The following is a 17,189-nucleotide window of genomic DNA, read 5'->3' as shown; positions in this document are numbered from 1 at the left end:
ACATTGGGGGCTTTACCAAGTGTGAGTGCCGATTGTGCCTCTTATTGCCAAGGGAGTGCTATCGGAGTTTGAGGGAATGGAGTTGAGCTTTGCCCACCCTCCTGTCACTAACAGTGGGTGATTAATCTCAGCACTGTTAGACAATAGCTGCATTTACATTAACCTTTTAATTGCACAAATTGAAATTGTGAATTAAAAATGCTGCCAATGGAAACAAGTAAATTTTGCAAAAACTTCCATATATCACAATAGTTTCTTGAGGTGGTTTTTCAGGCAATTCAAAAAATAAATATTTCATAAAACTGCAATGGAATTTTTTTTTTTTTTTCTCTTGCATTTACAGGTCACCTGACATACATAAAAGTCACATGATCATTGTTTAATGTACTATAGCCTCCAAGAAAAACCTCATATGTGGCCTCTCTCAGGAATAAGGGTCTTTCCTTGCTGTTAATGCTTGGATAACCCATATACACTGCTCACGTCTGTGGCGCATTACGGCTCCGACCCAGCCATCGGTTGCTGACCCAACCCAATGCTTGGGTTTATACCAGCCACGCCACGGCATGTTTCAGAAGCTGCTCTCTGCGCTGCTTCGTTAAAAACACACACCTATGTTTCCTTCAATTAAAAATAATGACTAGTGTGGTGGCTGCGATATACGTAAACCTACCAACATCGCCATGACTTAATACGAGAGGAAAAAATGCATTTGAATTGCATATTTCCGAAACACCAAAGATGCTTTAATATGTTATGCGTTTTATTAGACAGGTGACAACCTTTCAGTCTCACCCTGCTTCATACTACGATGTTAATAAATCTTTAATACATTATCTCATCCATGAACATAATTTCTGCCAGAGTCCCGTCGAATTGCATCGGCTGTGGGGATGAAGATGACAATAAACATAAAATTTCTAAAGATCAATTTTTGAAGTGGACACAAATAATACAGCTAAAATTGTACTTATAAGGATATGTGTACATAGCATGGAGACTTTGTTTAAATATAAAGGGGGAAAGCAGGCAGTTGACCAAACCACTGTGAGGCAAGGGAGGGGGAATCAAAATGTTTCTAAACTTATTTTGCGTTTATATTGTTTTGCGTTTTTATGTTTAATTATTTCACACACGGAGCAGTGGGCAGCCATTTTTGCTGTGGCGCCTGGGAATCAGTGCCTTGCTCAAGGGTCTCACCTCAGTCATGATATTAAAGGTGGAAGAGAGCGCTGGACATTCACTTCCCCCCACCAACAATTCTTGCCGATACCGAGACTTGAACCCACGGCCTATAAGTCTATCTCTCTAACCATTAGGTCACAATTTCCCCTACTTCTATCTGTCAGTTCTGTTCCGTCTGTAATGGCCCCACCAAGCCTCACTCTCCCACCACCTCTCCAAACCAAATGATTTTGTATGTCTGAGTATTTGTTTGTCCCTGCAGTCTCTCCTCCAGTCCCCAGCCATTCCTGCCACCCAGTTATCGTCACCTCCCATTAGTCCCTCAGTGCCTCCTCTCAGTGGCATAGCGTCACATTGGGTGTGGGGCAGCCATGGCTCCATGGCCTCAGGGTGCTCTGTACCACCTCGACCTGTTGCCCCAGATCCTGAGCAGGCGCTCCTCTCTCTCTCTCAATTCCAGAGTGGACCATCTGGCATTCGGACTTGCCAGGCTCCCTTGGTTCGTCAGCTCCACCTGTGTCAGACCTTTTTCCTTGCCTCCTTGTCACCACGGGGTGAGGACATCCCTGTTGAAAAATCCAGCATTTGCTGGTTAGGTATGTTTTAAAGCATGGCTGCTGGTTTGAGCTGGTTTAAGCTGGTCCTTAGCTGGACATGACCAGCTAAGTACCAGCTTAAACCATCTCATGACCAGCTAAGGACCAGCTTAAACCAGCTCAAACCAGCAGCCATGCTTTAAAACATACCTAACCAGCAAATGCTGGATTTTTCAACAGGGATGCCTTCTGGAAGGGGGTGTTCTATCACACTCTCACGCCACATGGACTTTTGTTTTCAGTACCGTTTTCCATTAGTTTGTTGTTATGGATACTCAGTAGTTTCAGCTGTGCACTAATCAAGAGTTTCACTGTTGGATCTTGTGTGTGCTATGGTTGTTGCTGCTCGTAGGTGGATTTACCCTGTTCAGATTATTAAAGACTGTCATTTGATCTTTATCCTCGATACCATGTGTTTCACAACCACATTGTCACAACATTACATTTTTAGAGAAGGCTTTTCTTGAAAATGGTACAAAAGGATTTCATAAACATATAAAACCAACAGGAACACAAAGAGCACATTTCTCAAAACTTGATACATGTGTTTTAAATAAATTATTGAAAGATTCTTCTTTTGTATTACAGTGGACACTCGTGTTATTGACCTGACTGCTTGTTGCCTTTATTTGGAACAGTCTTCAGTAAGTGCTTTCCAAAATTTCAAAACAATCTGGATTCAAACCTGGAAATAGTGTAAGTAAACCATATCATAAACCATTAAATAACCTCCAAGACTAAAAATATGACTCTTTCTCAAATCTTTATAAGCAATATGGACAAGACCGTGCCAATCTCCAAAGACTTCATACTTTTCAAAACTAAACACAGATGTTGCATTAGTCTGAAAGAGGAGAGAGATGATTTACATAAATAAGTTTAGACGTTTAGGATTTTAAATGCAGTGGGGCCTTTTTTTCTTCTTCTTTGCATGAAAAGGAATGCTTAAGGGGCTAGCAAAACTATTTTACGTCAGTCATTTATTGCTCTGGCACTCTTTAGAGGTTAGCAAGTCCGCCAGCTATTGTTTAGTGTTTTGTAGAGGATGGGCCACAACAGGCAATGTGAGTGTTACTGGGAAATAAAACTGCTGCTTTATGCTAATGCTAACCTGTCTCTGTGTTTACACAGTTTCAACTGAATCTCCAATGCATTTGAATCTTCCATTAAGAGACACATTTAATACTGTATTGAAAGTATGACTTATGCATGAATATGTTTTCAGAAATGACTAGGTCACTAGGGTCTGTGCCTCAAAAAAGTTGTTTAATTAGCAGACACCAACAATCAGATGTTTCTTGAAGGGACAGTCCAAGGCAAGGCAAGGCAAGTTTATTTATATAGCACAGTTCATACATCGTGGTAATTCAAAGTGCTTTACATAAAAGGAAGTGGAAAGAATGTTGACAAAAAAAACCTTTTTCCGCTACTGTTTGGTTACCAACATTCTTCAAAATATTTTCTTTTCTGTTCAACAGAAGAAAGAAACTCATACAGGTGTGAAAAAACATGAAAGTGAATAATGACAGATATTAAATTTTTCATAAAAAAAAAAAAAATCTTTCAATCAAAAATAAAGGTTCTAAAACGGTGTTTTCACAGCGATGATATAGAACAGTGATCCTCAAATCTGAGTTTAGCTCCAACCCTGATCAAACACACTTACCTGTGATTTTCTAATGATCCTGAAGACATTTGATTAGGGTTAGATCTAAACTCTGCAGGAAAGTGGATCTCGCCAGCCAGATTTGAGGATCACTGATATAGAAGAACCATTTTTGGTTCTACTTTCTGTAAACAGTTCTTAAATGAACATTTTTTTTTCTTAATTTAAACAATTAAAATTTAAAGAACCTTTTTTCCAGTATAAAGAACCTTTGAGCATCGAAAAGGTTCCATGGATGTTAAAGTTCCTTCCTGGAACCATAGATGCCAATAAGGACCTTTATTTTTAAGAGTGTAGTTGTCACAATAAAACCGAACACCACAATAATTCTTCAAAGTAATAGTCATATCTAGTCATTTATGCTCTGGAAACTCCATGCATTGGTCTTTCACTGTGTTCTGCTCATTTTCCCTCATGAAGTGCTCTACCAGATGTAAAGAGTTTCTTGTTTACTGGAAACCTACTTCCATTGCTATTCTGAGATTTCAATTCACATAAATGTCATGATGTCATGTATGGCTCTAGTTCATTTTGATTATACATATGGATTTGTGCTCTTGTCTCATATTGTTATTTTTGAGATGATGACTGAACGGATCGGACATTTTTAGGGTCACGTGTGAAACTGAGGAACTATTATATACATTTTATCCACAAAAACTGTACTTTTACTTCTTCTTTCTGCTTCATGTGTCAACTTTTTAAAATGAATTCTAACAAAATTTGCTCTTGAACCTAAACACTTGTCCATGTATTGATTCACATGCAGTTTAGTGATTCTCCACTTTTCCAGTGGTATTGGTTTTAAAAGTATTTTCTCATTTTCTATACTGATATTTCAAAACATTCCTTGAACAAATGTACTAAACTAGTTTTGAAATGAATTAACGTGCAAATTTGGCACTGACAAATCTGTGCATTTTTAGTCATTTCATAAGGGAATGAACTACTGATCCCATATAGCACTGCAAATGATGTTACTAAACTGAACATAAAACGATTTTTATAAAACCTCATGGGAGCGTCTACTCAAAATCTTTTTTAAAAATCTGGTTTAAAATGCAAAATTTCTTAATATATTTTTGTATTCACGTTGGTCTCATATGGTGTGAAAAACGTATCAATTATCTTATCTATATCAATTTCAAGAAAACTTTAAAATAAATGATCCTATGTCATACACAACAGCGTTAATATCATGGCGATACTATTATCGTTTTTATGGATATTTTAAATTGTAATATTATTATTATTATTATTATGAAGTTTTTATATATATCTTCCATTTTCATTGTAATGTGAATTATTATTTTGGTAATTTTATTGGGTGTAATTTTTCATATTTTTTATATGTTTAACATATATCTATCTATCTATCTATCTATCTATCTATCTATCTATCTATCTATCTATCTATCTATCAACAAGCTGAAATTAAGTTTAAAAATATTTAAAAATATTTTGTTTCTTTATATATGTGTGTGTGTGTGTGTGTGTGTGTGTTATATAAATATAATAATTTATTGTTAAAAATATTTGTTATAAATAAATAAAAGTCACGTCATTACCTAACAGTATATACATGCATACAAACATATTAGTGCAACAGTGAATGAGATTTTTACTTCCAAAACACTACATTTACTACAGTTATTGTATCCAAAACAGCTGTAGTGTGTTTGCTTTAGATAATATCACTTCCATAGTAAAGGCTATGGGAAGATCTCAGAAGGAGAATGGAAACTAGAGCTCAAAACTGAGCTTGAGCTGGTTTAAATCATACCGCAAACTCATTATTAGCTTAATCTCAAGTTCAGCCCTGGAAAGCGGTGCCTACCATAACAATGGGCTGACGTGTCTCAGCTAGCCGAGGATTGAGTTTCCCTGCTCATATTTTGGTACGTGCAGTGCGGTCACATCATGTGAGGCCTCGCTTCATATTTCCGCTTTTATTAGCTGCTTGATTTGACACAAATGAGTGTGGCGTCCGCAGTGCTGTTTGCCATCTTGTCCATGCGATATAGATGAGATGCTCTTTAAGCCTCATTAACAACGAGCACTGAGCCTTTCTGGATTTAAAGTCCAGAAACCTTCCTGGACTCCTTCACACTGTGGTCTCTCCTCTCTCTTTCTCTGTCTCTCTCTCTCTATTTTTACAACATTAATTCTCCACTACCTCATTGAAGAAAAATGCTGCTTACGTTTATTTCCCACAAAACAATCTAAGGGTGCCGAGTTAGTCAGCAAACTGTTAATTACTATAGTAAAATCACTGTAACGCATGGACTTAAGCTGGCTTATTGCTGTCATAAAACAACGGCGACTGCAGTAAAAAATAAAATAAAATCATTGTTCTATAAATGGTTACATTTAAGAATAATAATAATTATGGGTGGGGAGTGTGACCAAACTGCTAGACTGCATAAAAATAATATTTATAATAGTTTTCAGTATTTTTTTTTCTTATTTTCTAGTAAAAATATGTAAATATCCTTAAAAAAAAAAAAGAGAGAGAAAAAAAAAATGTTCTTCAGAAGTACAATAAAAATGAATAGTTAATGTGATTTTTTTTTTTTTTTTTTTTTTTAGTGGAAAGGAAGAGAACAATAATGATTTATTGATTCAAAACAAAAAGTATATCAAAGTATATAAAGTGCGTACAATTGTATATAATATATTAATTATATTTATATTTTGAATTTTATGGCTGCATTCTGAAATCACCTTCACATTAAATAATAATAATAATAAACTAGTACAATTAATATAAAAAAATTATATGTATATTAAAAAAATGTTTATAAATGGTTACATCTGTGATCAAACATCACTAGAATTCTATAAAAATATCTATATGGGACGTTGCTGGGGAACCACAAACGACGAAACACTGATTGCCTGGTACATCCTTTAATAACAAGTTTGTCCTCGTCTTGACTTGTTTAGGACACGCTGAGCTCTGTAATTTCTCTTCATGTTTCATTGTTTCATATGCAAATAACTTAAAAACTTCTTCAGTCAGAACTTAAAGGCATGAATCATTTTACAACCTACTTACAATACTACTTTTGCAAAGAATATACTTAAATTTGAACCGAATGTAATGTTTTCAGACACTTAATTACATGTTAATTGGAGTTAAATGAAAATATAGTTAAAATTTATTTTAAATGCATTTACTTTTTTTCAATATATGTATATATATATATATATATATATATATATATATTAGTGCTGTCAAACGATTAATTGCATCCAAAATAAACGTTTTTGTTTACATAATAGATGTATGTGTACTGTGTATATTTATTATGTATATATACATACTAATATACATATATATATTACATGTGCTTTGGTATGTTACTTTAGAATGTAACTTTAAAGCAACAACAAAACTTTATTAAAACAATGATTTACAATGTACTTTAAAGTAAACTTAAATTTTACATTAGTGCACTTTTTATAAGTCTACTTAATTACACTTAAGTGGCCCTTTGTTTCCATTCACATTATATATTAAAATATATAAAACTGTACTTTTATAGAAGATGTGATGTACACTACAAGTGTACATTCAATACAATCGAGTGCACTTGATTTTCACAAGAGAAAAGCAAGTTTTTATCATTTCAGGGCCGTTTGTATCCTCCACACTAGTACGAAACCTTCCAAGAACTGGAGAGCTCAGTGTTTCGCACATGCTGGATTCATTTTCAAAGTCAAAACAAGAATATGTTTCGAACACCGCTTTTTAACCATTGCATGAAAAACACGCATTAGCACAACTGGCCACATCAAAGGCGGCACTGGGCTTCCAAGAGCAGCTCTCAGGAGAGCCCGGGAACAGAAAGGAAGAAAAGCAACGAGGAAGAGCGCTCGGCTTGAAACAAAAGGAAAAGAAGTCGAGGGGTTTCCTGGCCACCGTCAGCGCGAGCCTATGAGCTGTCAGGGGCCCCGGGTTTAAAAAGCAGGGGCTGGAGGTTTGAGGAGACACTCCTTCCCAGCATCGAGGTGTGCTCTGAAGTCTCGGGATGTGTTTGCTTTACAGCCGGGCCCCCGGCGTGCTGCTCCTCCTGGCCCACCTCCTCCTGAGCACCAGTCTGGAGCCCGTGGGTAAGCACACAGCGCTCCCATTGTCCGCATCTCTAAAATTAGCGCAGGTAGAGTCCGCCAGTGTTTTACAAGTCAGAGTGAACTCTAGTGCAGTTTTACACTGCTTCGTGGAGAGTCTGGGAAAGTCGTGTCAGGGCAGGTTTGCGGCGGAGCCTCTTCAGAAGAGTTATTTCTGAGAAGGACAGGTTGTTTATGGCGTGGTGTTTGTTTTGCTAGCTGAATGGGAGAGGGAACCGGCGTACTGGAACCATCAGGCCAGACGGACGCTGCAGGCTGCCCTCACGCTGCCACTGCGAGCGCATCGCGCCAAAAACATCCTCCTCTTCCTCGGAGACGGTGAGTTACCAACCCCACCGAATGCTGCTGGGCAGTCTGTCAAACTACACTGCCACTTCTAAGTGTTAATGCGTTTTTGAGGTCTATATTATATTATATTATATTACACATAAATATAAAATATATAAATACAGCTATAGAAAATACACTTGAAAATTCTTAAAAAGTAAAACGTAGTTTTGTTGAGTTCTGTAAACTACCGCTGACATTTCTTCCAAAATGTAAATAAAAATGTTGTCATTTAGTGCATTTTTTGCATAAAATGATCAAAATGGTCATATTCAAAAAGACGTCATGTTTTCAAATGTTTATATTTATTTTGGAACACAATACCAATCAACTCTAAATGCCTTTCAAATTTTAAATAATGTTGTCGTTTAGAGCATTTTTATTTATTTTGCATAAAATTATCAAAGTGGTCAAAATAAGATGCCAAATATCGATTTCTTAACTCTTCTGAAGTTAAAACATTGGCATTGTGTTGTCTGAAAATGAATATAAACATGTCTCAAAACATCATACATGTTTATATTTATTTTAAGACAAGGCAAAAACAATGTTTTAACTTCAGAAGAGTTAAGAAGTCAATATTTGGTGGAATGACCCAGACTTTTAATCACAACAAATGAAAGCACTTGTTATTTTGATCAAATGTCATTCATTTTCTACAAAAAAACAACTCTAAATGCCTTTAAGTTTTAAATGATGTTGTCATTTAGATATTTATTTATATATATTGCATAAAATTATCAAAGTGTTCAAAATAAGATGCCAAATATTGATTTCTTAGCTCTTCTGAAATTAAAACATTGGTATTGTGTTGTCTTACAAAGAATATAAACATTGTTCATCATACATGTTTATATTTATTTTTAAGACAACGCGATACCAATGTTTTAACTTCAGAAGAGTTAAGAAATCAATATTTGGTGGAATAACCCCTGAATTTATTTGAATCACAACAAGTGAAAACATTTGTTATTTTAACCAAGTGTCATTTTTACAAAACAACAACAAGGCTCTAAATGACAATATTTTTATTTGAAATTTGGAAGAAATGTTATCAGACCTTTATAGAATATATTTACATTTTACTCAAACCCATGCCTAGTAAATCCAGAAAAAGTAAATATTTTCAAGTGGTCTCTTTAATTTTCTCCATAGCTGTATATAAATGTGTGTGTAATATAAGCATGCATAAGCATACTTTTCTGTAATTATTACAGTAATAATATATTGTCAAAAAGAATATACTTAAGTGTGAACAGAACTGCATTTCAATTGCAATTAAATTTTCTTAAAACTATACTAAGAAGTGCACATTAAATAGAATTAAGCACACTAGTGTTTCTAACTAAATGTTCTATTTTTAATTAAATTTACATGAACAATTATACATTATATAATATTATAAGTGTGTATATCTAAATTTATATTTAAAATGTTAGATTCTTTTCTTTTTATATAAACTCAATATTTCATGTCTATTTAGCTTTTATTTGGATAATATGCAGTTAGTGATCCACCTGTTGGCTTTGTTTTGTGCTAATGATCGGTTGGCTGTATATTACCCGTTACACACGTGCCTGTTTCTGCATAGCCTGTGTTTTCCTGTAGAGTTGATGAGCGGTTTGGGTTGAGGGTCAGGCTGTGATGTTTCTCTGTCGATCTGTCAGGGATGGGAGTGTCGACGGTGTCAGCCGCCCGTATACTGCGAGGTCAGATGGAAGGACAGTCAGGGGAGGAGACCGTTCTGGCAATGGATACATTTCCATACGTCGCCCTGTCAAAGGTGTGACGCTTCTCTTTAATCACTCGCAGATAATTCATAGCAATCTTGTTGTGCATTTATGTAAAGGCAGGTTTGGGTTGTCAGACAAATGGCAATGGGATGTGCATGCGTGTTGCATGGAAAAAATGTTGCTTGTCTTCAGATTACATTTTTAATTTTCCATACGGAGATTCTTGCTGAACTGTGAGTAAAAGCCTGAAACGCAAAGTTCTTAGAAGTATTTATTTATTTATTCTTAATATATATGTATATATAAATATATTATTATTATAGTAAAATATAATATACAATTTTATTCTAATAAAAATATTTAGCATTATATTTTTAGTATGTATTTATTGGTTAAACAAATGTTTCTGCATCAGGCTGATTGGTGCTTTGTGTTATGGAAGCCCTTTTCTGCCACAAAAAAATGTAATAAATAAAAATAATAATCATCATCATCATCATCATCATCATCATGCTTTGGTAAATCATAATTATTACATGAAGTCCTAATTATGTTATGGAAAAACAAAATTATGGTGTAAAAAGTCATAATGATTTTCATAATTCATCATTTTTGTCATATTTATTAGTTTTTATGTCAATCTTACAATTTATGCCATAATTACGATTTATGTTTTTTTTTACCGTAATTTGACTTTTTTAATTTTATTTTTTTATCATAGTTTCTACTTTTTTGTTATATTATGGCTCATATTTTTGACTGTTCGTCATCATTTTATTTTTTTATGATAATTTCTAGTCTGCTTTTAATGTCATAATTATTATGACTTTTTGCCATAATTTAACTTTTTGTTATATTTTATGTTATAATTTTTTTAATAATAATTTCTACTTTTTCTGTCATATTATGACTTTCAAATTTTTGATTGTTTGTCATAATTTTATTTTTTAATCATAATTTCTACTTTTTATGTCATATTATGACTGTCATAATTTTGACATTTTGCCATAATTTGACTTTTTATGTTATAATTTTTTTTATTTTTTTTTTATAATTTATACTTTTTATGTCATATAATGACTCCGACTTTTGACTGCTTGTCATAATTTAACTTTTTATGGCACAATTTTAATTTTTATCATAATTACTTTTTACATAGTTATGACTCATACTTTTGACTTTTTGTCTTAACTTCTTATGTCATAATTTACAACTTAGTATCTCATAATTTCGATTTTTATGTCAATTATAATTAACAAAAGCGTGATGGGTTTTTTTATTCTTCTGTGGCAGAAACAGGCTTTCATACTGTTTTGATAGCACCACAGGCACAGTTTAAGATATGAAAAGTTATCAGTTGATTGCAGAATATGCATTCCTGATAAGTTTAGATAGCACTGCAACCTCTGATCCTGGAGAACATGAGGACAAGGGAATGCTGACTACAGATGTGAAGTATCACTACATGAATACAGGTCAGATTAGGGTCTAAGGAAATAGTTTATCTACTCATTATATGACTGAAAAGCTCTGTTTTGAACAACATAACTATCAGTATTTGATTTACAGAGTTGATGTGTTTCCAAACAGACGTACAGTGTTGACAGGCAGGTGGCAGACAGTGCTAGCACGGCTACGGCGTACCACTGCGGTGTGAAGGCTAACGCCAAGACGGTGGGTTTGAGTGCTAAAGCAGTGGCCTATGCATGCAACACCACATTTGGCAACGAGGTTTTCTCAGTGTTACACCGCGCCAAAGCACAAGGTATTTTCCATTTAGACTCATTATCACACTTACAGACATGCTGCCAATGTTTTTCTGTTGCTGTTGTTCTTCTTAAAGGGACAGTTCACTAAAAAATTAAAATTCTGTCATCATTTACTCACCCTCAGGTTGTTTCAAACCTGTATGAGTTTCTTTTTTCTGTTGGCACAAAAGTAGGTATTCTGAAAAATGTAAATTTTTTGGTGTTCATGTGATGAAGCATGTATGTGTGTGCATATATCCAGGAAAGTCTGTTGGCATCGTGACCACCACCAGAGTGCAGCATGCATCGCCCGCTGCTGCGTACGCCCACTCGGTGAGCCGCAGCTGGTACAGCGACGCAGACGTGCCCTCCGAAGCCCGCCGGCAGGGCTGCATCGATATCGCCACGCAGCTGGTGACCAACACGGACATTGATGTGAGCCGTAACTCATACAGTTTGATGCCATAAGATCAAAAATACAGAGTGTCTATTTACACTAAGTGAAAATAGCCCGCCTTGTTGGCAGAGGCTATTTACTCTAACTCCACCCACCAACATGTGATTGGTCTACACAACACTATAAAAGACGCTGATCTGCAGTATTTTTGACGCGATCGACCTGGGTTCGAATCCGTCTTTTGGCAAACTTTTTTTTTTTCTCCCTTATCAAATCTCATATCACATCGGAAAGGCATTTATTTTCAATAAAAATTAAGGAAATCATCAAAAAGTTGAAAATAAAGTATCGGGTAAGGGTAGGTGTAGAGAGGGCTTTATTGTGCCCAAATGGCATCCATTTAATAATTTACAGTACACACAATATATTAAAATTGCATACTGTTTTATATTGTACTACAATACTTAGGTGCAGATAATTGCCAGTATTTGCAATAAGTAGTATAAATAACAGAAAATCCTGCTATTTTAACAGTGTAAATAGAATCTATAGCTATTTGCACTTAGTTTGCATTCTAATTGTTATTTACACTTAGTATAAATAGCCGCTGCCTAAAAAATAACAGTTTGAAATGCTGCACAACTGCACATACTGTTGAGCCCAATTCTACCACAGTTTTTCACAGTTATTCTGAGAGTGTACTATTGTATGTACTACATTTAATATACTATATTATATAGCAGTCAACATTTAAAGTGGATCAAAAAAAAAAAAGTTCATCAAAGTTGTCCTAAGACAAGAATGCAGTTTGGTTTTAGGTTTTAGGACAATTTTGATGAAAGGTTTTGATCCACTTGAAATGCTGACTAGTGTATATTAGTCACAGTTTAGTTTGGGAACCAATTCTAAAACTATTAACTAAATATTAACTATGACTTTTGCCTCGATAAAGTCCTATATTCGCTGCCTAATGCAGAATAAGGCATTAATATGTGCTTTATAAGTACCAACAAACAGCCAATATGCTAGTAATATGCATGCTAATAAGCAACTATAGTTAATAGTGAGAATTGGTCCTTAAAATAAAGTTTTACCTTTATATTTATATGTAAATTATGGTGTTTTTGTTGTATTTAGTGTAAATGTACCTGTTCAATTTTGATAGTGTCACCCCATTTGAGATATGTCTATTTATAAAAACATACTGAACTAACTTCAGTGTAGTTTTTTGTTGTTAGCTTGTAGCACAGCCAGCTAGTTTTTTCAAACCAGTTGCTTGATTGTTGTTTAACTACTTCCATATGATTCAGCTTAGTAAGCTAAAGGTTCAAAGCAGCTTTTCCGCCAATGTAATAACATAAATTAAATACACAATGGACCCTTTTCAATGACTGTGATGATGCATTTCCACAGTTATTAATATCGCAAATCTTACGATAACTATCAATGTCAAAAATAGCACTTCGAAACTGTTTTTAAAAGTTCGCGTTTTCAGGTGTACATGAATAGCCAAAACTTAAAAAGTTATAGAAATGCTATTTGCTATTGGAACAAATGTGAACGCAAAAATATATATGTATTGTAGTTTCCATTTACCACTTTAAAAGATGAGAAGTTCACAAATTTTAAATATGTCTCCATTTTAGGTAATTCTTGGCGGTGGCCGCATGTACATGACACCCAAGGGTACCCCTGATCCAGAATACCCCTCTTCATCTTCTCGCAAAGGGGATCGCAAAGACAAAAAGAATCTCATTGACGTCTGGCTGAATGCTCGTAAGGTATCTCCAAGAAAGCCATTTATTGCGGCACTAATTGTGTTTGTAAACGGCCACTACAGTTTTATGTGATTATCTGTTTTGTTTATTAGGGAAGAAACGCCCAGTATGTCTGGAACAAAGAGCAGCTTAATGCAGTGAATGTTAAAACAACAGACCGCCTGATGGGTAATGCCAGTTTACAAGGTTTCCACATTGAATTACCGACAGTATTTGTCTGCTGATATGACGTTCTCATTCATACTTCTCATTCAGGTCTGTTTGAACCCAAGGACATGAGGTTTGAAGTGTTCAGGAATCGAACCCGTGACCCCTCTATTGTGGACATGACAGAGAAAGCCATTCAAATCCTCAGCAAGAATCCCAAAGGGTTTTTTCTCTTTGTGGAAGATGAGTATTTATTATTTACTCTGGTGTTACAGTTTAAAGATATTCTGCTAATAGTGAGATATTCTTTGTGCTTTACGAGGTAGAATAGACCATGGACACCATGATGGGGTTGCCAAGCTTGCTCTGACCGAAACCATCATGTTTGACCGTGCAATCCAGAGAGCATCTGAGCTGACCAGTGAATCGAACACTCTCACTGTTGTCACTGCAGATCATTCCCATGTCTTCACTTTTGGTGGAAATACCCCTCGAGGGAACCCTATTTTTGGTATATATTAGCTTACTTACTTACTTACGCCATGGAATTGAAATAATGACAATCATCACAACTCTCTGAAAGTTTTAGCATGGAAATATCCATGGCAATGTTAATGTGTTTGGTCTTGGCGGAATAGATCTACTACGCTACTAATGGTGCTGCAGAGCAAGTATTTGCTACTGCCAATACATCCACAACATGCTGCTGTGAGCATGTAAGAAATACTGCTGCACATATAACATATATGAAATAACCCCCATGTATAACATACATGATCACCCTGTAACAGATCTATACAGGTGGAGCTGGGGAGGTGGAGGGTTTCTGAAGTGCGCTGCAACTGCTACAGCAAACACTAGCTGTAGGGTACATGTAGGGTACTTCAAATCTTAAAAGTGTGTTTAAAAAAATCTGTATTTGCAGATAATATAATATTAATGAATTAAAAACCACTTAAGTGTATTTAAAGTGAGTACACTTTCACGATTCTGTTAACACACTTAAGTACACTTTTAAAATGAGCACTTTGTATTAATGTCAAATTAAAAGCTAGTACATTAAAATCCATATTTAAAATCCATAAAATGGATTTATGGAATATCTGGGAGGCCTGCTACATTTGTTAAAATAAATAAATAAATAAAAAACTGGGAGTATGCACTATATTGGCAGTACACTAGTATTGCACTGCATGGCCATTGTTTCAGTGTTTTTTTGTTTTTGTTTTGTTTTTGGTTTTTTTGCAGGTCTGGCACCCAAGAAGGCTGAGGATAATCTTCCATACACTAGTATCTTGTATGCTAATGGACCAGGATATGCTCATGTAAACGGAACAAGAGGAAATGTTTCAGAAGTGGATTATTGTAAGTATTGTCTAAATTAATTCACTACCTGTCTCTTCTATTGTTGTCAAACACTAATATCATATCTTACTTTATTTGTAGTTGATGAAGAGTACATGCAACAAGCAGCTGTTCCTTTAGAATCAGAGACACATGGAGGGGAAGATGTGGCTATCTATGCAAAAGGCCCGATGGCTCATCTCTTTCATGGAGTCAAAGAACAGAATTATGTGGCCCACGCGATGGCTTATGCAGCGTGTCTGGAGCCGTACACTAACTGCCCACTGCATATTCATGGCTCAGGAGGCTGTAAAATAACTCTTTCAATGCCTCTTATCTCAATAACTAGCGTGTTTTGGCTTGTCATGAGATGACAGACTCTACTGCATGAGTGATTGAGGCCCCAGGACTCTTTGGGGCTTTTTGGAGATTTATAAGCCAAATAGTTTATATTGCAGTTTGGTTCTCTGCAGAACTGCATTGCTTTGTATATAAATGTAAAGTTGTTTTTTTTTTTTATGGATGTATTTTATAATCAGATATGTTTGTATATATTGCGCGACTCTTTTGCACTGTGACTATAAATTTCAAACACGTGAGACCAATAAACTCTCTAAACAAATAACGGAAAAAAAAAACTGTCATATTGTCTGTGTTATCAGCCTTTGTGATTAAATGTTCTGTAGCCATCAGATATCGAAAGCAATTATATATCCATCACTGTACGGAGGGTTAGAAAACTAGCTGTTAAGTCATGATAAATATCTATCTTATACATTTGATTTAAATACAGTTCCACTGGCTATTTTGCAAGCAGGGCATGCATGAACTGATAAACATAGAATGCAATACAATTTACATTGTGTAAAAGCATCTGCCAAATCCGTAAATGTCAATATTGTTGTGCGTTTTTAGACACGGACCATCAGCAAGGCAGATTAATCAACATTTTGCACGCTGTATTTACTTATATTTACAGATGATCTTGTTGATTAACTGAAATGAATTAATGAACAAACCTTTGAACAGACCAGAACAGTGTAAAATAATAGAAAAGTGCAGTACAGTACAGTTCATTTTAGCAAAGAACAGAACAATTCAGTAAAGAACAGTTCAGAACAGAAATGCACAAGATGGTTCTGATAACAATTTAGTTCAGTTCAGATCAATTAATTCCAGAACAGTTCAGAACAGAACAGTTCAGTGCAAAACAGAACAAGTCAGTAAAAAACTGGAGAGTACAGTGCAGTTTAGTTTAAACAAGTATAGTTCCATTCAGAAGAGCAGTATTCAGTTAAGAAATGTATATTGTGCTAAAAAAAACAGATCAGTATAAAACACAGTAAAGAACAGCGTGAAGCTCAATGCAGTTTACAGTAACAGTTGTAATGGTACAATTCAGAACAATTAAGTGAGGAACAGAACCTTTCAGAACAAAAAAAACAGCATGGTACAGAACAGTTCATAACAGAAAAGCACAGAATGGTTTAAATGTGTAGAGTTGAATCATTTAGTTAAATATAGAACAGTTCAGACAAAAACAGAACAGTTTAAAGAACAGAACAAGAACAGCTTACACTAGTACACAGTTTCATGCTGAACAGTTCAGGGCAGAAAATAATAGAATAATTCAGTGCAGAAATAACAATTCAGTAAAGAGTAGTATAACAGTTTAAACAACAGAACAGTTTATGGTTCAACTCATTCAGTTCCGTAAATAACTGTATACTGAAGAAAAGAACAGTTTAGTGAAAAAAGATCAGTTAAGTGTTATGCTATAAGTAATACAGTATAGTACAGAGCAGTACAGTGCAGAACAGCACAGTTCACTAAGGAACAGTTCAATTAAGTAAAGTACAGAACAGTGAAGTGCAGTTCAGCAGAGAACAAACAATTCATGAAAGAACAGAATAGAACAGTTCAGTAAAAATAAGTTTAAATCAGTAGAGTTTATTTATTCAGTTCGGTGAAGATCACTTCACTACAGAACAGTTCATAAAAGTACAGAACAGAAGCGTTCAGTAAAGAACAGGAAAAAGCATAGAACAGTTTAGACCAGAAGAGTATTGAACTGTATACTACTGTAAAGAACAATAAAAAAAAAATAGAACAGTACTAAACAGTTCGGTAAAGA

At 35.0% G+C, this 17,189-nt stretch overlaps 1 protein-coding gene across 1 annotated transcript; it reads left to right on the top strand.

Annotated features, from left to right (window-relative positions):
• The first annotated feature begins 7,438 nt into the window (after positions 1-7,438).
• On the top strand, positions 7,439-15,659 carry alpi.1 (alkaline phosphatase, intestinal, tandem duplicate 1). Its single transcript, XM_058760959.1, has 11 exons — positions 7,439-7,563; positions 7,780-7,899; positions 9,576-9,691; positions 11,232-11,406; positions 11,652-11,824; positions 13,433-13,567; positions 13,657-13,732; positions 13,820-13,954; positions 14,031-14,222; positions 14,960-15,076; positions 15,158-15,659. The coding sequence occupies exons 1-11, from the start codon at positions 7,482-7,484 to the stop codon at positions 15,427-15,429; spliced, it is 1,593 nt and encodes a 530-aa protein (XP_058616942.1). The 5' UTR covers positions 7,439-7,481; the 3' UTR covers positions 15,430-15,659.
• The last annotated feature ends 1,530 nt before the right edge of the window (positions 15,660-17,189 follow it).

This window comes from Onychostoma macrolepis, chromosome 22 (genome assembly GCF_012432095.1).
Source record: "Onychostoma macrolepis isolate SWU-2019 chromosome 22, ASM1243209v1, whole genome shotgun sequence".
Taxonomy (NCBI): Eukaryota; Metazoa; Chordata; class Actinopteri; order Cypriniformes; family Cyprinidae; genus Onychostoma; species Onychostoma macrolepis.
Note: the sequence above shows the minus strand (reverse complement) of the source record. Positions and strands in the feature narration are given on the sequence as shown.